At 43.5% G+C, this 20429-nt stretch overlaps 2 protein-coding genes across 4 annotated transcripts in view; both read right to left on the bottom strand.

The window, feature by feature from the left end:
* Positions 1-18464, bottom strand: part of cdc42bpb (CDC42 binding protein kinase beta (DMPK-like)) — a 29003-nt gene extending 10539 nt beyond the window's left edge. Inside the window, exons 1-21 of one of the 3 annotated variants that reach the window (XM_026341146.1) lie at positions 17751-18463; positions 15532-15623; positions 12318-12401; positions 12139-12234; positions 11806-11954; positions 9930-10023; positions 9135-9335; positions 6640-6888; positions 6144-6381; positions 5938-6045; positions 4818-4951; positions 3712-3954; positions 3225-3335; positions 2832-3076; positions 2628-2733; positions 2385-2509; positions 2206-2311; positions 1807-1869; positions 978-1126; positions 790-887; positions 353-432 (exon numbers count right to left, since the gene is read on the bottom strand). In XM_026341146.1, the coding sequence (XP_026196931.1) occupies positions 353-432; positions 790-887; positions 978-1126; positions 1807-1869; positions 2206-2311; positions 2385-2509; positions 2628-2733; positions 2832-3076; positions 3225-3335; positions 3712-3954; positions 4818-4951; positions 5938-6045; positions 6144-6381; positions 6640-6888; positions 9135-9335; positions 9930-10023; positions 11806-11954; positions 12139-12234; positions 12318-12401; positions 15532-15623; positions 17751-17919 (2940 nt within the window). In that variant the 5' untranslated portion in view covers positions 17920-18463. Of the gene's footprint in view, positions 1-352; positions 433-789; positions 888-977; positions 1127-1806; positions 1870-2205; positions 2312-2384; positions 2510-2627; positions 2734-2831; positions 3077-3224; positions 3336-3711; positions 3955-4817; positions 4952-5937; positions 6046-6143; positions 6382-6639; positions 6889-9134; positions 9336-9929; positions 10024-11805; positions 11955-12138; positions 12235-12317; positions 12402-15531; positions 15624-17750 lie in introns of all 3 variants that reach the window. The other 2 variants (XM_026341149.1, XM_026341147.1) reach the window with 2 other exon arrangements.
* A 1643-nt stretch (positions 18465-20107) lies between these two features.
* LOC113149220 (NLR family CARD domain-containing protein 3-like) overlaps positions 20108-20429 on the bottom strand; it is a 6349-nt gene continuing 6027 nt past the window's right edge. The window contains exon 7 of the mRNA XM_033325878.1: positions 20108-20429. This exon is cut by the window's right edge and continues 328 nt beyond it. Within this exon, the coding sequence (XP_033181769.1) occupies positions 20216-20429 (214 nt within the window). The 3' untranslated portion in view covers positions 20108-20215.

Here is a 20429-nt window from a genome sequence, read left to right as displayed (position 1 = left end):
AACACTGAATATTTTACCTGAACGTTGGTGAAGCTTCTTCTGAGACTCTCAGAATAAAACATCAGGTCAAAGTATTTTCAAAATGATACTGTGACTCTAAAACTGCATAGCTGCAATTAAAAAAAAAGTTGCCACCACCAGCTGCCACCGAATATGACCATGGATCCAACCAAAGAAAGGTTTAGACAGAGACCAGAAGCCTCACACAGAGAACGTGGGTTCGAGGTCTTGTACTTCACACTGTGACACTGAGCCGTACCTAGAACTGTGATGATGGTCAGAGCCTCAGGCTGAGAGACCATCACCTGATCAGGGAGACAGGACAGAGACAAACAAGGGGGTGGGGACTCACTCTGAAGGTGAGGTCTGGAGCCAGAGGTGAGGTATTGAAATACTCAAAGATGGAGTCCTGGAAGTCTGGCAGCTTTAGACCTGCAGAAACACAAACAACAAATCCAGTCTCAAGTCAAATCCAAGTTACTGTCGTAGAAGATGTGAGTACTTCATCTACCACTGGTGCACATGTTTCACTGTAGTTTTTGATCTAGTTCACAGTCACACTGTAAAAACACTGATGGATATGAAGATGGAAAAGAGGGTAACGTCTTAAAAAGTGTTAAACAGGCCTGGAAATGACTGATCAAGTTCAGTTTAGCTTATTTTAACTTTTTAACGTTGCTTCTATGACGTCATGTTAATTTCATTCAAATGTTGGCAAAATGTTTAGGTGATAAAGACTCCAGTTGAGTGGTTGCATGTTGACCATGGGGGGTCTTCAGATGGTCTCACCTTTATCAGAGCACGAGCGACTCTCTTCAAACTCCTTCCTCAGATTTTCCATCTGCTCGGCCATCTCCCTGCACCTCTCCTCTGACTCCTTCAGCTTACTGCACATCAGACAGGTGAGACAGAGACAGGTGAGACAACAGGTAATGAACCAATAACCAATAATCTGAAAACAATGTGCGACCTCGGACCTCTCCAGGTTGATGTTGGCAGCTTTGACTTTACGCAGCTCCTCCTGAACCAGCTGCTTGGCTCTGATCTCAGCATCCAGAGCTGACTGCAGCTCCAAACGAGCCGACATGTCCAGTTTCTGACTGCGCCGTACCTTCCACAAGGGGTCCTGAGGAGAGGGGAGACGGTCAAACCATCAGTGACCGATGGGAAGAACCCAGAGCTTGACGTCCCGATTGTGTATATGTGTGGATATCACAGGTAACTATGACAACACCAGCCAGCCAGACAGACAGAGCTGCTAGGTTGATGACATTGTCCTGTCCCCCATGCCGTAAACCCAAAACCCTAAACAAACACAAGGTCTCTTGAACACTTTCAAGATTCTCTCTCAGAACTCTTTAAGCACCCTCAACACCGTGACCCCACAAAGATGCTGGATCAGTCCAGACATCTAGACCTCCAACTTCCTTGATGCCCCTGTTTTCTGGAAAATACGAAAACCACTAAAAGACAAATGGATCACTGAAGGAGGTCCGGAACTCAAAAACTCCCTATTAGGGAACCCATGACTGCACTTAAAGTCTCCTGGAAGCCTTTATATACTCTGAAGAACCTCTTTTTTCGCACCTTGTAATCCTCTAGAAAAACTCTGATCACTGACTCTTTCCTCAAGAGTCAGTGATCATGGAAACCTTGATCCCTATACCCATTTATGGAGTATGGAGACCTAAGAGTCTCCAGGACTCTTGATTCATTTGAAGATGATTAAGAATGGCAACCATTTGAGCCAATAGCCATGCAAGCTAATTAAACTGATTGGTTGGAGACAGTGACTGGCACACTCACCCTCCTGTCTCCACCAACTGGAGCCCAGGACTTCCTAGGGGGCGTGGTAACTCCTGACTCAGGCTTAGATGACAGGTAAGAAGAAAGTCAGCACACAGGTAACATAGACAGGACCACAGACTGAAGTAAAGAGAGTACAGACAGTACAAAGAGAAGTACAGACAGCACACACAGAAGTACAGGCAGTACTGTGTTTACAGACATGGTACTGTGGTACATGTGTCTGAGGCTGTGGGTGGGACCTTTGTTTACATCAGCTGAGTACATAGGCTGGTAAACACACTTCTTAAATCACTTTCACAATAAAAGCCTTTTGGGACATAATGCAGGGCATTGCAGGTTTTCAGGGTATTTGGGGACTTTCATGCTGGTCCTGTGTGCTTGTAGTGAGTATGTTACCAGAGGTCTGGTTCCCAGGTTTGAGCTGCGCAGCGTTTCCAGCTCCTCTGTCATTTTCGTGGCCAGGGCCTGAAGGTAACCTCGGGCATCCTTCTCATCACTCACCCTGGACACATCAAACGCGTTAAACATAGAGCTGGACCAAAACTGTGGACTACAGAACCTGAACCTGGACTCACCACTGGATGATCTCTGCGATCTGGGCCTCCCAGTGAGCCACGCTCTCCTTCTTGGACGACAAGTCCTGCAGCTCGTCCTCCAGCTGCCGGTTTTGAGCCGTCAGTTTATCGACAAATGAGCACAACTGTGAGGACAGAACAACCATGAGGACTTAAACCTGCAGTAGTACTACACTTAGAGAGATGTAGTAGAAGTACTACAGTATTATTATTAGTACTTCAGTAGTAACGGTACTGTGTCACCTTGTCCGTCTCAGTTGTCAATTTACGGTTTTCTTCTGTCAACAGGGTTTTCTCTCGATCATATTTCTCCTTCAGGGCTGCAACAGCCTCGTCTATCCCTGTTTTTCTGCACGGACACACACAAAAACCTGGTTCAGGACTCACCTGTCCCTGTTTTTAAAACTGGTTCACTTGTCCCTCTTGTTTACCTGGTTCAAGACTCACCCGTCTCTCTTGGCCTTCTCCAGCTTGTCTCGGAGCTGCAACAGCTCCTTGTTTGTGGCGAGCTGTGCCCCCTCGGACTCGTGCAGATCTTTGCAGAGGTTTTTGATCTCAGAGGAGTGGGCCGAGTCCCTCCTCAGCAGCTCCTCCTCGTAGAACAGGATCTTCTTATCAAGCTCAGCCTTTAGCCGTGACAGCCCTTGCTGAGACTCTGCGCCCCCTGCTGCTGTTCCCCGACCCTGCTGAGACTGAGCGCAGGACCACAAACAGAACAATAGTAATCAATGCAGTTCAAATATACAATACAAATACAAACTCAACACACTGATTGGGGCTGATCTCAGAAAGACTCAGGATTAAGGAGTACAGAGGCAGGTGCAGTGTGTGACCTCTGACCTTTAGGCTCTGCAGCTCCGTTTCCAGCTGTTTGGAGTAAACCTCGCTGTGCTCCCTCAGCTTCCTCTCCTTTGAAGCCTCTGCCTTCACATCGTCCAGCTGAGCCTCCAGCTGAGGCACACACAGTTTCTTTATTTCAGGTATTTATGTGAAGGTTCTACATCTTATTCCTTTAAGTGTTTACATGTGTGCTCTGCTACACTCTGCTGAGTCGGTAAGTGAATTGTTGGCATGTGCCCTCTCGTGGTGAACAGGATGAACTGCAGCTATTAAAATGTCAGTAACCTGCTGTCCGTTATCAAAGATGATGTTCAACGTTTTGTCAAGTTTCCAGGCTTCTGGTTGTGAGTTTTATCTTTCATGAACAGATTCTTTTAGGTGTTTATGTTCTGAACCTTCAATTTGATTGTTTTTTAAAGACAAATCTTTAACCCACATCCACTGACTAGCTTCTTACTATGGTCATGAGTACATGCAGTTTCCTCACCTCCTTGCGGTTTTTCTCAGTCTTGCGGATTTCTTGTCTCATTGTGTCCATCTTCTGCAGGAGGATGTCCATCTCCTCTTCTTTGTCCCGGAGCTGACGGGACAGACGTTGTTTGGAGGAGTGGAGATCGGCCATCCTCTCCGACAGCTCTGAGAACTCCTGTAGGGCCAGTTTCCTCTGAGAGTGCGCCTCTTTCAGCTCCTTTGTCTGACTCCTCAGACGCTCCAGAGACTCAGAAAGCTGCTGCTCAAACAGAAAAACAGGTGGGTTGTGTGTACAGGTGATACAGATGGAAACTGACCGATTCAATGTAGTGCTGTGAGCAGATCAGCTCACAAGTTACCAGAGTCTCGCTGGTAACTTTCGTATTTGTTACTCTGAGAGTTTGTGCTTCTTTAACAGGTATTTTTTTTCATTGGCTTTCACTCATTTTCATTGTAACTACAGTAACAAGTCAAGTTTGGTGTCGTACAGTCGTATACCTGTGAAGTCTCAGCTCAAGTGCTAATAAAGTAGATCCTGTTCAGTCACTCACAACTGAATCTATTGCAGTGTTAATTTTCAACATAAACTTTTTCCTACAAACATTAATTTCAGTCATTTCTTTTCTCTTAGTTTTAGTCAATGAAACTCAGTTATAATTTTAGTGTTTTAGTTGTTGGCTACCCCATTATGATGTTATGAACTCTGAGGCTTTAACAATTTGCAGCAGGTGAAGAAATTATTCTTAATAAATATGCAGGTACGGCCACAGGTAGAAACTGCATCGGGTAATGGGTAAAATAAGGATGACGATGAAAACAAAAAGTATTTTTGTCTAAGTCTAGCACAATTTTACCAAGTATAGTTATGGTTCCTTAACTGAGAACCCAGTTGAAAAACATATGTGGACAGGTGAACATCATTGGTCACTGTCACTTTGCAGCTGACTAGGACAGAGAGTCATCAGAAACTACAACAACTTATACTACTTATTTAAGACACCAGACAATGTCTTCTTTCCTGCAGGTAAATGGCTAAACCAGATCTGTTCAGATCCGAGGGTCCATACAACCAATTCTAGTTACCTACCATCCAGGTGAATCTTACTGTGTGTCAGTTCTTACCTTGTGGACATCATCCTTCTCCTGTCTCAGTGTCTTCACTTGTTTCTCCAAGGTCTTCAGTTTGGAGGCGGAGCTCTCATAGTCCTGTCTGAGAGTGACTGCCTCCTCCAGTTGGTGTTCCAGTCTATCAGAGTCTATGACAGTAAAAAGGCAGGTCTTAATCACCTGAAACAGGTCTAAACTAACAATGACAAAAACTAAAACTAGTAATACTACTACTACAACTGTGCCTCTGCTGCCAGTACTTACTTTGGTGAATTTACTAGTTCTCTTACAAGTGATAAAACTACTGATGTTACTGCAACTGTACAACTGTACTACTACTACTGTACTAACACTTCAGATGTTAAAACTGGCTGTGGTACTGCAAACTGTAACACTGCTGCTACTAGTGACTGTACAAGTACTGCATCTTTCACTGGTACTGACTTTACTAGACAAATACTGCTACCTCAGTGATACTCCCACACAAACTAGCATTTCTAGTATTGCTACTGGCACAAAAACTACTAATATTACTACTTCTGCTGCTACTAGTATCACTGCTGCTATTACTCGCACTACTATTGTTGTTTGTCCTGTTAGTAGTTGAGATTGTAAAGATGGTACTACATTGTAGTACTGCATACTAAAGTCAGTTATTTGTTTGTCAACACATTAAACTTGTTATATAGTGCCTCAGCTCGACAGAGGTAAGTCTGCATGAGAGCTGACGGGTGACGAAGAGTCCAGACCCGAGACATCAGGACAGAGAGGACTTTACAGGTTGAGACAGAGCAATAACAACTTTAGAAGAGAGCGATGGTGAGTTTTATGGTTATTGATAAAACTGTGACGATAATGTAAGTACCTCCTTTGCCACAGTAGTATTTCATGGGAGTTTTTCCAGATGTTAAAAACTGAAAGCTGACTGAGCTGCTGATGCTAACAAAACGGTGGCTTGTCTAGAGGTAACAGCACCTTAACTGAACATGCTCCTAGTCTTTCAGAAAAGAGTGTACTCATTTTATTTACTTGGTGTCAGTCATTGTTACAAGAGCCAGTGAAACATTTCTACTTTGACTCGTCACTATCTACTACTCTATCACTAGTAAAAGTACTACTTCCACCCTTCTCTGACCTGCAAGCTTCTTCTTGAGCCGTTCAATCTCCTCGTTGAGCTTTTTGATCTCTTTGTCACGAGTCAGAGTTCCTCCTCGGGCCGGAGACTGCAGGGCCTGAGTTGACTCTGCAAAATTAACAAGGTCATCAGGGTCAGGACTGCTACATAAGGGGTCAGGACTAGTACATAAAGCATCAGGGTCATAAAAAACATGTCTGTCTCACCCTGAAGTTTACGGTTCAGCTCCTGTTTCTCCTGCTCCAGCCGACGGATCCTCCTCTCAAAAGCCTCTACCTCCTGTCCTCCACATCCTCCTCCAAGCTCCTCCCACTGCCTAAGGTCAAGACCCGCCCGGCTTACGGAGCTGCAGTCGGAGAAGCAGCTGCCTGTGGTGTAGGTGAAGCCAACGAAGGGAAGGTGCTGACCAGTAAAACCAGTGTGAGACACTGGAGGTCTAATTTCCTGCAGGGAAAACACACTGTCAGTCTGGGTAGTGTCTGTGTTTGTGTGAGTGTGTGTGTATGGCTATGTGGCTTGTGAAGACCAGCATGAATTTTTAACCATTGGACTGAGCACATGTTTACAATTTTGGCCGGTCCTTACAATGAGAAAGGATGCAGGTCTCTGACTGGTATGTATTGGAAACAATGGTGCAACCAGACTAACTGGTTTATGGTGGGTACTGTGTTCTTGTTGCCAGTACTGGTACTGTATCCTCACCGGGTTCTTGAGCACATCATCGTCCACATCAAAGTTGGAGGTGTCGGTGGGCGAGGACACGTCAGGAATGTAGGGAGCCTCAGCAGACCGAATATTGTCCCAGTCTATCCCACTGAAGAACGGGTGGCTCTTGAAGTCAGAGATCCCATTGAGACCAAGGCGGTGTTCTCTGGAGCACAGCAGGCGCTGGATCAGGTCCTTTGCATCCTCGGAAACATCGGTCACATGGGACGGGAACTGGAAACGCTCCTGAAAACAAACAAACAAACAAAAAAAAAAAACACTGCGCTTTCTTATTTGACTCTAGTGAAGAGAACAGGGTTGACATCCAGCAAAGGTCCATGACTGGATTCAAACCCAGGATGCATCAGGTTTGTGGCAGAGCTCTACATTGTGAGGTGGCGGAGGGGAAAGTGGAGTATGGAGGACAGAGGAAGGACGAGAGAGAGACAGGCCGAAGGATAATGAGACAGAAAATGGAGAGCAGGACGTCTGTCCACTGAGAGACGAGTTCAGATTTAGAAAAGAGGAAGTAGGACAAGAGTCTGGGGACAAACAGATAACCTGGAAACAGCAGCAGAGGAAGAGCTGAAACAGGGATGGACACATCAGGTTTAAACATTTGTTACTGCTGATACCATCTGCAAGGACCTGGATAAGTTCACTTATTTATGTTGTGAACATACGACAGAGTAGTATCTCTTTAATCTAGAGATTTAAAACTTTCTGTTTTTTAAATCTTATAGTTAGAGATGGATCAGGTGACTTTGAACCACCTCTTAGTTATGCTGCTATAGGTTAGTCTGCTGCGGGACCTCTACTCATAAACTGAGCTTCTCTCCTCTCTCCTTTCTCCTCTATCCATTCTAATTCTACCATTTCATGTCATTAACTTTGCGTCTTCTCTCTCCCGTAGTTGTGTTTCCTCTCTGTACTTTTCTGCAGGTATCCTTTGCCTCGGGGCTGTATAGCTCCAGAATCCAGTTGACCTGCACAATGTTCTTGCTGCTTATTGTTGTTTTTGTTGCCTGCTGTTCTTTTCTCTCTCCTCTTTCCAATCACCCCAACCGGTTGAGGCAGATGGCTGCCTACCCTGAGCCTTGTTCTGCGGGAGGTGTCTTCCTCTAAAGGGAGTTTTTCCTCCCCTCTGTCTCCTGGTGCTGCTCAGTGGGGTTGTTGGGTTTTCTATATAATTTATTATATTTATTATACAATTTATTTATTATACAATTATACTGTAAGGTCTCAAACCTTAAACACTCTAAAGTGCCTTAAGATGACTTCTGTTGTGATTTGGTGCCATATAAATAAAATAAAAAAAATTGGCTCTAGTCTGGCTTCGGACATACTTGTCCGGGCGAACCTTCAAGGTATCCTGGCAGGGGCGTGATTCCAACTCTCATAACCTCTCCACCGGTGTACCGCAGGGCTCAGTCCTTGATCTTCTTCTTTTTTCCATCTATACTTCTTCTCTAGGCTCTATCATCCATTCACATGACTTTTCCTATCACTGCTATGCGGATGAGACACAGCTCTTCCTGTCCTTTCTGCCTGTCTCTCTGACATCTCTGCTTGGATGAGAGAAAGACACCTTCAACTTAACATTCCCAAGAGTGAAGTTCTAGTCTTCCCTGCCAGACCTTCGACACAACACAACATCAGTGTTAACAATGGATCTGAGGTGATTGTCCCCGCTAAGACGGCCAGGAATCTGGGGGTCATCATTGATGACCAACTGACCTTCACGAAACACATTGCCACAGTCTCTAGGTCTTGTAGATATGCCCTCCACAACATCAGAAAGATCAGACCCTACATGACAGAGTACACGACACAACTCATTGTACAGGCGTTGATCATATCTTGTCTCGACTACTTAAGGGTTACCGGCATCTACAACCAAACCCCTACAGATGAGTTAAAATGCAGCAGCACGCCTAATATTCAATCAACCAATAAAGTCTCATGTCACATCGCTCTTCAGATCTTTACATTGGCTTCCTGTGGCTGCAAGAATTAAGTTCAAAGCTCTGTCTCTTGCCTAGAGATTGATCAACTCTACAGCTCCAACTTATCTCAACTCAATCATTCAGGTCCACATCCCCTCCCGTCCACTGCGCTCGGCCAGTGAACGACGTCTGGTGGTACCAGCACCACACAATAGACACCAAGGACAATAGCACTTTGCTTTGATGTTTATTCTCCATGACTTTTTTTGACTTTGATTGTTTGCCTGGTTCCTCACTTGTAAGTCGCTTTGGATAAAAGTGTCTGCCAAATGACTAAATGTAAATGTAAAAATTCAATTGAAAACTTAATTGTGACATGCAGGAAATCTGACGTATGTTCTTTCTCTAGTTAAAGCATTTTGTTAACAAAAACATTAACCTAAATGGATGAATTAATGTTTCAAACATGAATACTGTACAATAAGACTTTAAAACCTAATCTGATCCACAGAGGACACAGACTGATGTGGTCTTGGTGTTTCTGACCTCGTGGTTCATAATCTTGCCATAGGTCTCCACCAGCGACTCTGCGTAGAATGGTGTTTCTCCATACAGCATCTCGTACACACAGACGCCCAGAGACCACCAATCGCACTCTGGTCCGTAGCGGCCCATTCCATCCTCCATAGCCTGCAAGATCTCTGGGGAGATGTAGTCTGGAGTGCCCACGGCCACAGAGGACTGAACCTACAACGAGACCATCAACAGAGCAAAGAACTGGTGACAGGAATGTAACCAATACAGTCAAAATGGACCCCAGTTAACTTTATAATACTATACAGATGAGGTCAGGTCCACACATGAACAACAATAACAAGTCTGATTATTTCTCTGAAGCCAGAATTAATTTCCCTGCTTGTGGAGTTGGAGAAGTTATGCAAAAAGTAATAGAGTGAGCGAGTAGAGTTAATTATATTGTAAAAGGGGAAAGAGGGAGCAATTAAAACCCAGTGTGAAAGAACACAATATAAAATAAAAAGCTAATTATCAGCACAATATTTGGACATAATCCACATTCCCTCCAGTGGGGGTGCTGAGTGAGACCCACATAGTTGAGAATTCTATAATAACTCCACACTCGAGACTTAGTGAAAGTGAAGTGAAAGTCTGAGTCTTCTAGAATTAGAGCCACACCTGCTCATATATTTCTAAATAATGATATAAATGGGATTGTTGTTTTCTTTTATTGTGACGTGGTGAATCTGTATTTTCTCTGTGCAGCTTTAAAGACACTGCACTGGACGTGCTATAAAACCAAATGCATGTGTGTGTGTGTGTTACCGTGCCGTCTTCCATCATACGGAGACAGGACCCGAAGTCAGCGAGGCGGATATGTCCGTTAACATCCAGCAGAACGTTGTCTGGTTTAATATCTCTGGCAAGACAAAAACCCAATCACTTTACATACTTTCATCAGCTCTGAGCAGAATCCAGCGGCAGCTATAAAACACCTGAACTGTGAAGTGATGCGTCTCTGAGCGTGAGCCACAGATCCTCAACAACCCAGTAAACAGACTGAATGTCCTTTTATTTACTCTTCACTCATTTACAGCGGATAAAGGAGCTGTGGTTTCAGGTGTAGATTTTTCCTGTAACAGGAGGTTTGATCCTTACGTTGGAGACACCCAACTTTACAGAAATAAATACAATTGTACTGAACTAAAGATCAGTGCATTTACCAGGTTACTCAGAGAAACCAGGTTTCTGTGGTAATTGGGGAACAAGTTTACCTAGGGTTAACCTACCCTAAAGAAACCTGGTAACTGGAAATCTTTTCAGTAAATTTCTCCTCTGAGAAGAGAAAAGATGCTTCCTGATCACTTATTATGATACCTGTACTTGGGGACGTGACCGACAGCGCTGTGAGACAGTCGCAGCACAAATTGAATTAAAGAAACGCACAGTTGAGAAATCAGCTTTCTCAAGGAAGCTGAATGTAACCTGGTTACTTTAGTTAACTGTCAATTAACAATTATTTTATTTAAATAAAATTTTTAATAAAAATGACTTATTATTGTGATCAGTTATTTCAGATTCTCAAATCCAGTTCACAATATTTTTTGTGTTGGTTCACTATTTGTTTTATTCTTATATTCATCATTCAAAAAACTTTAATTAATCACTTGGAACAATTATTTTTCCCTCATTACAGCCGCTCTTAGTTCAGATGAAAAGAAAAGAACCAGAATCTGAAAATATCGACATCAACACAAATACAAAATAACAACAACACAAAACTCAATAAGAACAAAGGAAATCGACAAATAGATAAAGGGCCAGTAACAGTCCAGGGTGGAATGTATGGCAATGGACAAAAAACATAAATATGACATAAATAGTGATTGTGATGATAACGTATCCCCCTCCCCATACAGAGGGGGGAGGTATTGTACAGTTTAATGGCCTCTAGCAGAAAGGATCTCCTGTGGTTCCCTGTGGAGCACCTGACATTGCACATGTGCACATATCAAAAAGTAACACTGAAACATATTCTATGTGTGCTGCATACTGGTCTAAAGACACAGATTCTGGTTCAAGTTCTAATTCTCAGCTTTTCTTTTACCTTTTGCCAGGGTAAAACCTACTGGTCAAGTTTTGACTAATCAGCAGGCAAAGAACTGTGTGAAGGTTTAACTAAGGACAGAGTAGATTATGTGAAGAAATAACAATTAACTAAATCCAGATCAGAACATTTATAACATTACTTCCTCTGTATAAACATCTTATTGACAGTGACTGTGTGACTCAGACCAGCATGTTTACTCCCCAGTAGAGCTCATAGTTGTACTTGGGGGTAGAAGATGCGTGGGGGTCTGAGACAAACAGAACACAGCCGAGTTTCAGTTTCTACACAGGAAGGAAGGTGATAGCTGAGCATGTTGGACGGGATGTAACTACATTTCCCAGAGGACAGTGCTGCCAGGAAAACTCCACTTCCTCTGACAGACGCACACACAGCAACAGGAACCACTCTTTACTCACAAACTACACATTAACATAGGTTTTATACCGCACAGACTGCTGGTTTTTATAGCAGTTTAGTGATGCTGTCAACGTGGTAACAAAAGGCCACCCCTAGCTGAGATCGCCATATGACCCAAAGTACAACATCTGCCATCGTGGTTAGTATAACCCCTATAACTAATATAACCAGTACCTGTGGATGTAGTGCTGCTGGTGGATGGAGTGGATGGCGAGCACCATCTCAGCTACGTAGAACTTGGCCATGTCCTCTGGAAGACGGTCCTCGAACTTACTGAGCAGAGTCAGTAGGTCTCCACCCACATAGTAATCCATCACCAGGTACTGCAGTACAAGTACAAGATATGTTAATATCATCATCATCACCACATATTGAGGTACTATTCATCAAAATACATGATAACAATTATCACATATCAGAAACCAGTGCCATTAATACCAGTACCAGTAGTAACATTAGTTACTGTACTAAAGACAGAGTAGTACTAGTTGTAGTAGTACTACTAACCAGGTAGTTATCATCCTGGAAGGCATAGTGCAGACTTGTGATCCACTGACTGTCTCCCTTCACCAGGACGTCACGTTCTTCACGGAAACATGCCGTCTGTACACGGGACATGTTCACATGTTAATATTACAGCTGTGATGACATGTTAGATACAGGATTATGATGATGATGAAGCTCACCTCAGCTCTCTTCAACATCTCCCACTTGTTGAGGATCTTCATGGCATAAACTCTTTCAGTGTGCTTCATTTTCACCACAGCAACCTGATAGAAAGGGGCACATGAAAAAAACATTTTTGCATTCATTTGAGTGTTTGTGGCTGTTTTGCACACCTGACTCTTAGTAGATGCAGCTGACGTTTCTGTGATGAGATAAATTGAAATTGAAATTAGTTAAAACGAGTTTCACACTGCTTTTCCTATCATTGCTATGCGGACGAGACACAGCTCTTTCTGTCCTTTCTGCCTGATGACTACTGTCTCGTCTTGCATCTCTGCCTGTCTGTCTGACATCTCTGCTTTGATGACCTTTAATGTAAAACCATGAGAACTGATCTGGGAGCAGGTGGATCAGATGTACAAGTGTGCTGCTGCACGTTTGGACTCCTCACTTCCTGTTTAAACTGGGATGGATCAGCACAGCTCAGCACGGATCAACATGTGTCTCAGACTACAGACTGTGATGACAGTAAATGACTAAATCCAGCAGAGTAAATATTTCCTGTATAAGAGGAAACGTTTGTTAAAGGAGTGTTTCTGTCTTTAATGAGTTAATTTTCTGCAGCAGCTTTAGTTGAAACATGTCAGAAGACGTCCTCACAGGTATGTGTGCTGCAGCTTTCTGATTGGTCAATACAAAACCTGGGGTGGCAGAGTTACCTCACCACAGGTGTTGCTCTGTTTCCACATGAAATATCTATCTGATCCAGTTCAGTACTCCACCCTCAGAGCACAGCACCACACCTCAGATGTTAGTGGACAACCGGAGCCTTGGCCTGCCCTCTGACCTGAACCTGATCTGGACTTGGCAGATATGTGTGGTCCTGAACCTGTGTTTCTTCTGTGTGGTCCTTGCAGCTGCAGTAACACAACCTTCAGTTTGAGTGTTTATATCCTAAGGCAACAGGTGTGGCTCTGACACACTTTTCCTCTGGTATGTAGACTATGTACAAACAGTGATCGTGCTGCTCTGCGTTGGGCTAAAGTCTGCTGCTGAACATAACGTGCCACAGACTCCATTACCCACAATTCCACTGTGATGATGTCAGTAAAGAGCTCAGCATGGAAATACATCAAACACATGTTACATCCTAGGAGCACAAAGTCTTGTCCTCATGTCTTCACAGCTGTCTTACTAAATAATCAGTGAGTTAGTGACTTAGCAAGTTAGCAATAACTATAACGTTAAATATGAACTGAGCACATGATCATTAGTTACTGATCCTCATCTCTTAAGCCACAGCTAGCAACTGAACAATTACTACACTCCAGAATCCCGAGACGGTGACTGTGACACAGACGTCACTGAGGACCCCCCCTCACCCCCTACACATTTTCTCCCTGTACTGTACCAGTCTGTGTACAGATGTTGACGTGAGCTCTGCAGCTGCTGCTGATGTCATCACACAGCTGCTTGTTTAGAACAGTGGATAATGCTAACTGGTCTGACCACAGTCCAGACCTCAACCTGGTCCAGTGCAAGTCAGAACCTGGTCAGGAACAAATCAGGTCGTCATTATTGATGGGTCACTGTGACGTGATGAGGTTCTGACTCAGGTTTCAGCTCGATCCAGTCCAACTGAAACTGATTTAAGAATTAGACCGTTTGCTTCAAGGATCTTTCAGGAAGTCTAGTGTTGTTCCTGAGTATTGAATTTGGCTGGTTTTAAAGCTGGGGGTCTGAACATGGAACAGGTGAGAACACGTGAGGACCTAAAGTGAGGCTGTTATCAGACAGACTGAAGGTAAAATGCAGCAGTAGGAAACAAGTTAATGATCTACAGGTGTCAAACACCCAGCACGTTAATCTGAGCATCACATGACTCGTGTACACTACCAGTCAAAAGTCTGGACTCACGCTGAAATGTGTCTCTCAACTGCATTATCCTGGGTGGCTGCGGCTTTAGCCCAGAGGCTATTATTTAACCTGCCATTCAAACTACCTCCATGTTGGAAAATGTATGTTCCATTTCCTTTCAAACCTCTTCTTTTATATTTGACTCCGCCTCTGTAAAGGACATAAACATTCCTTATTGGCCTAAAGTCGATGCCTCAATTGAAGGTATCAGCAAGAGACCTGGGCCAGTAAGTTGAGCTTTTGTTTAACTTGTTCAAATAAATATAACAACTTAGCTCTTAAACCCTTGTAGAATATACATCAACCCCTCATTTAGTTGGTGTCAGGTGGTGATTTTAAACACGTCGCACATTTTATCCATCTATCTTATGAGAGTACAAAAGCACTCAACTCAACTGTCTGTCAGGTGTTTTTTTATTTGGAGTAGACTTGAGATCAGCAGATCTGAGTCAAACATCTTTACATCCCAAGAGAGAATTAAAGTGGGAGTAACAACGCTGATTTGATGACGACCATTTGCTGCTGACTGATAGACTGACTCCTGCTCTGTTTTTAAATAGTTAAGTTTTTTACGCTACAACAGAGACCACAGAGGAAGAAGACAGGAAGCTGAAATGCAGAAAAAACAGGGAGAGAAAGAGAGATGGTGGTGGGTGGGAACCCACTCCAAAGTCCAGACTCCTGGGAAACTGTTTAGACCTGATAAAAACTATCAGGTCCTCTCTTGTCTGATTCACACAGAAACAAAGAGTCTCGGCTTCCTGCTCAGGTTTGACTTCCTGTTCTCTGGACAACTTCCTGTCTTTACAGAGGACATTTCCTGTCTTTACCCTGAGTAAACAAGCTGAGGAAGAGGAGGAGGAAGAGGCTGATAACAGGCAGCCCGCTTTTTCTCTGATCACAGGGAAAACCTGAGGACCCGTCTCTGTACACACCAGAACTGTTTTTTTGTTAAACCTCAGTCTGGACTATGACTAAATATTAAGGTCTCTGCTCAGTGAGTCAAACTGGTCAGTGGGGCTCAGAGCTGTGGCTCCACATATGTGAACACGGTTTAATCCTGCTGAGCTGTTGAGGAGGGAAACCCTCTGTTTATCACATGGTGCTCAGATCTCAGAGCTTCTCAAACTTCCATAGGCTCTGGTTCTGTCTGAACCTGTGACGTCTCAGTCTCTCAGTATTTGTCCTGCCTATGTGTTCCTGCCCAACCCGAGCCTTGTTTTACTGTATCTGACACAATAAGAGGCAGGACCAGATGTCTCACAGGGCAATATAAGACTCATCACAAGACCAAGGTCTGCTAAAAGGAAGTCTTACCTCTCCAAAAGCTCCTCTTCCAATCACCTTCAGCATCTCAAAGTCGTCTCTGTGCAGCCGCATGTCCTTCACTGTGGTGGTGAAAGGTTTCACTGGGGGGACACCAAACACAGTACCTGATGTTATTATACTATTATTTTGCACACTGTGAGTACACACTGTTACCCATCCTTAGTACTACTATTACTACTGTTGTTATTATAAGCGAGAACGAACAGAAATATGTGGAAATCCTTCGGTCAGATGTTACTGAGACCATACAAAAAATATTTTAAAATACCAGAGACAGTACTTCATAGCTATATTATAGATACAGTGGTATTATGAAAGTATAATTCAGATATCATAGAGATCACACAGAAATAATGTTTTCAGTGAACAATTACAGTAGTATAAAGTAGACAGATACACACATTCTATAAATACTGAGCAGTATTAGAATAAATATTTATACACAGTGTGGAGCTGCTGCAAAGTATAAAGTCAGTACTGAACAGGTAGGAACACAGCTGTGATAGTAAAGACATGATGGCTGAAGCAGAGTGCAGCAGAGTGAAGCTAAATGAAGTGAGTGAATAGAGGGGCAGTAGGACCCAGCTGACTGTCAGGTCCTCATTCATCTTTTATTTATCTGCTGCTCCAACATTTATCTGGGTCACACACACTGATACACACTCATACCAGCAGCAGAGAATCGGGCTTGTCCTCACAAATCTGATCAATACAGAATCTGATCATGTGGATGATCAGCAGTTGAAACAATCTGAACCTCAGTGTCTGCTGTTCAACTGGATTCACTAGAACTGAACACAGAACCACGGACTGCTGGTTCCATTCCCTGCTCCTCCTGGTCTGATGTCACACAGACTTTGGTCTAGGAGAGCAGACGTAAAAATGTGTCCTGTCACCATGGCATCATTATGACGTGTTTCCGCACTAACCGTAACATTTGCATTTCACATGTGGTGGAGTTTACGTCTACATCAGTCTGGGTGTATTTGGACACTTGTTTGTTCTTTTAATCCGTCAGAGAGAACTCTGCACTCTAACACACCTGGATGACACCTGTGTGCTGCCATAAATTCAGCGAAGACACAACGTGTCATGTTGTTCGGTGTGAGGGCTGTGTGCTTTCTGTGAGTTGGTGGGGCTGACAGATTCCAACCCAACACTGCAGGTGTCAGTACTGGACTGATTTGTGTCGACATTAACAAATAAAAGCCTCATTTACGAAAAACTAAAAATCATTTATAGACCTGATACGCTGAAAATTCTGAACACAATCCTGGTCTTTTCAACCCATCAAGCTTTGAACCCACGTGTAGGCCCCACGTCCAGCATTAAGACCTGATGAGGTCAGGAAAAACTGCTGCTACTGCAGGTAGAGTGAGCAGAACATGGTGGGACCTGTTCACCTGTCTGTGTTTTGCAGTTCATGGGGTTTCAACAGTCACCTTCAGAACCACAAAGAAACTCATCTTACTGAGAAACAAGGAGAAGCTGAAATAATGACACTTGATGAACCAGGTACCAGACATCAGGGACAGTACTAGAACACGGATAGAAGGAGGAGTTGTCAGGGAGAACCAGACTCTTCTGGATTTGAAAAGATCTGTCCGACAGCTTCAGGTCTGACATAAATCAAATGCTAACCAGGTCTGTGCTGATCTGGATCCACCACAACATTAAAACCACAGGTGGTGGGCTACAGGGATGGGTGAGGTGCAGGTTTTGAAGCTGAACCTTAAACGACATAATAATCAGATCACGATACCAACCCACAAACTCTTGATTAGCGATCGTTTGACGTGAACTGATTTTTTTACTTTGTGTCACCATCAGAATCTGTTTTATTAACTGGGCCCAGTCAGAGACTCTGGACTCTGCACTGTATCATGATTTGATCAGGTCAGAGGTCATTAATCAGTGAACATCTTTTTTGGGTTGTGGCTGGATAGTATAATGGTAACACTGGAATCAGTCGATTCCTATTTCATGGTCTCTCAAGGGTCCCTGCACCTTCCTAAAACCTAAAACCATGATGCACTGCACAACCACCTGACCCGCCCTGGAGCCCCTTGCAGAACCATAAAGACCACCTAACTCTGGAGCCCCTCATAGATCCCTAAAAAACACCAGAAGCCCCCTTCCTATCCCCGGTACAAGTTATGGGGTGTTTTGCGGATGTTAAATAATTAAAACAGGGTCCAGGTTCTTACCCCACTCCAGGAAGTCCGTGATGTGCTTCTCCCTCTTCAGCGGGGAGCTGGAACACTCGGTGTAGAGGCAGAGCAGCAGGTCCAGCAGCGTCTCCATGCTCAGACAACCCGCCGCCTTCTGCTCCAGCAGCAGCTCCTCCAGCCGCTTCAGACGGTCCTGAGCCGACATCCTAACCCGGGAGGATCCCGCTGCTCCCGCTGATCCTCCGACAACAACCCCGCCGCTCGGTCCGAGTGTTGGCCGCCGCTGAGGCTCCGCTTCCTGCCAGCTAATCGCAGCTAGCTCGTTAGCTCTGGGAATACATTCCCGACATTTTGAGCAGCCTGGGTGTCGGTGTGTCTCGGCCGGTTACCGTCGCTGTGTCGTGTTGTCGCCTTTCAGCCTACAGGCCCGCGCCTGTCGGCGCTCCGCATCGGCTTTAATCCCGGTAAATCTGGACTTTCCTCACGGAAATCTGGTGTCGGTCTGACCGTCGACTCTCTCAGCTTGGCCGCCGCTGCTCCATGTCCGGCGGTCGGTGCTTTCGCTCCGCGAAGCGTCCGGGAGCTCCGGGACAGGCTCGGCGGGAATCAAAATGTCCGTTAGCACCGACGAAGAACGCGGTGGGGGATTAGAGACGGTTTTTCGGTAGTTTGAGGCGGGCTGCCGGTGTGGCCGATCGGTGGGAATATGGCTGAACCAGATCCTGATCCCGAGAACAAGCTGGGAGAGCAAAACCGCTTCCGGTCAGGCAGAGTTTCACAATAAAATACACAAAGTCAAGTGACAGAGAAGACAGGAACTTAAAAATAACCGTAGTTTACTGACTTAATTTAATTTAAACCAAGTCTGGGTTAATTCTTTGATGAAAAATAACCGTAGTTTACTGACTTAATTTAATTTAAACCAAGTCTGGGTTAATTCTTTGATGAAAAATAACCGTAGTTTACTGACTTAATTTAATTTAAACCAAGTCTAAGTTAATTCTTTGATGAAAAATAACCGTAGTTTACTGACTTAATTTAATTTAAACCAAGTCTGGGTTAATTCTTTGATGAAAAATAACCGTAGTTTACTGACTTAATTTAATTTAAACCAAGTCTGGGTTAATTCTTTGATGAAAAATAACCGTAGTTTACTGACTTAATTTAATTTAAACCAAGTCTAAGTTAATTCTTTGATAGAAAATAACCGTAGTTTACTGACTTAATTTAATTTAAACCAAGTCTAAGTTAATTCTTTGATGAAAAATAACCGTAGTTTACTGACTTAATTTAATTTAAACCAAGTCTGGGTTAATTCTTTGATGAAAAATAACCGTAGTTTACTGACTTAATTTAATTTAAACCAAGTCTAAGTTAATTCTTTGATGAAAAATAACCGTAGTTTACTGACTTAATTTAATTTAAACCAAGTCTAAGTTAATTCTTTGATGAAAAATAACCGTAGTTTACTGACTTAATTTAATTTAAACCAAGTCTGGGTTAATTCTTTGATGAAAAATAACCGTAGTTTACTGACTTAATTTAATTTAAACCAAGTCTAAGTTAATTCTTTGATGAAAAATAACCGTAGTTTACTGACTTAATTTAATTTAAACCAAGTCTAAGTTAATTCTTTGATGAAAAATAACCGTAGTTTACTGACTTAATTTAATTTAAACCAAGTCTAAGTTAATTCTTTGATGAAAACTAACCGTAGTTTACTCGTTTATTTTGATGTGGTCGGTAACGCTCAGTTGATGGGAAATGATCAGCCCCAGGTTTCTGGCAGACTTAGTGGGAACCATAACTGAATACTGATGCTGATGTCATGTTGTAGTGAAGAATCCTGGAAGACAAGAATTTCTGTCTTGGAGAGGTTGAGCTAAAGATGCCACTGTATATTTGGTTCAGTTTATCTGTGGTACACTCTCACAGCTGTGAAGTAAAGATTTTGTTTCTGTCATACATTTAAATGACATAAACACTGTTGAGCAATAAGACAATGGTCTAAAATAAATGATTTTGAGTTTAAAAAGGGGTTTAATGGTTGATAGCAGCAGCATGTCCTTTGCTGCTGTTAAAAACATGCTTTTATTCCGAAGGATGAGCTGCCAGTACAGGAAGTGGGTACTTACTACTCTGTGCTCACATGACTCACCTAAGGAACATATGGAAGGCGGGGCCTTCCATATGGACTACGTCACAACGTGATTGACAGAAGCCAGGAGGGACTTCTCCCGCCCCAGTCTGATGTCATCAGTGTGACATCATCAAAGCCAAGGCGGTTTATTGTTTTAGTTAAAAAAAGGAGAAAGTCTGCTCTGATTTTGGACTTTTTATGGAAAGGAAAGTTGTTTCACAATATTTTACTGTTACAAACATACTGAATCTGATCACGTTAATCACAACAAGAAATCCTTTTCTGAAGCTAAAAGAAAGTCTGATTTCAGAAGCTGCTCTTTAGTCGGCCCGGTCTCTGTCCACAGGAGAGACAGTGACACCTACAGAGGACACAGGGACACTGAGGAGCCTACTGCAAGAAACCCAAACCCTGGATATACAGGCTCAGTGAATGTAGTGTTGAAGGTGTGGAGGTGCATCAGTGTGTCTGAGGCAACTCTGTAGAAGGACAGAGTCCCAGCAGGACAGTCCACATACACCCCTACTCTATGAGAGACAAAAGTGGGGGAGGAGGGGGAGGTGTAGGATCTTTCT

Source organism: Anabas testudineus, chromosome 24 (assembly GCF_900324465.2).
Source record: "Anabas testudineus chromosome 24, fAnaTes1.2, whole genome shotgun sequence".
Lineage (NCBI taxonomy): Eukaryota > Metazoa > Chordata > Actinopteri > Anabantiformes > Anabantidae > Anabas > Anabas testudineus.
This window is presented reverse-complemented; position numbering and strand designations above follow the sequence as displayed.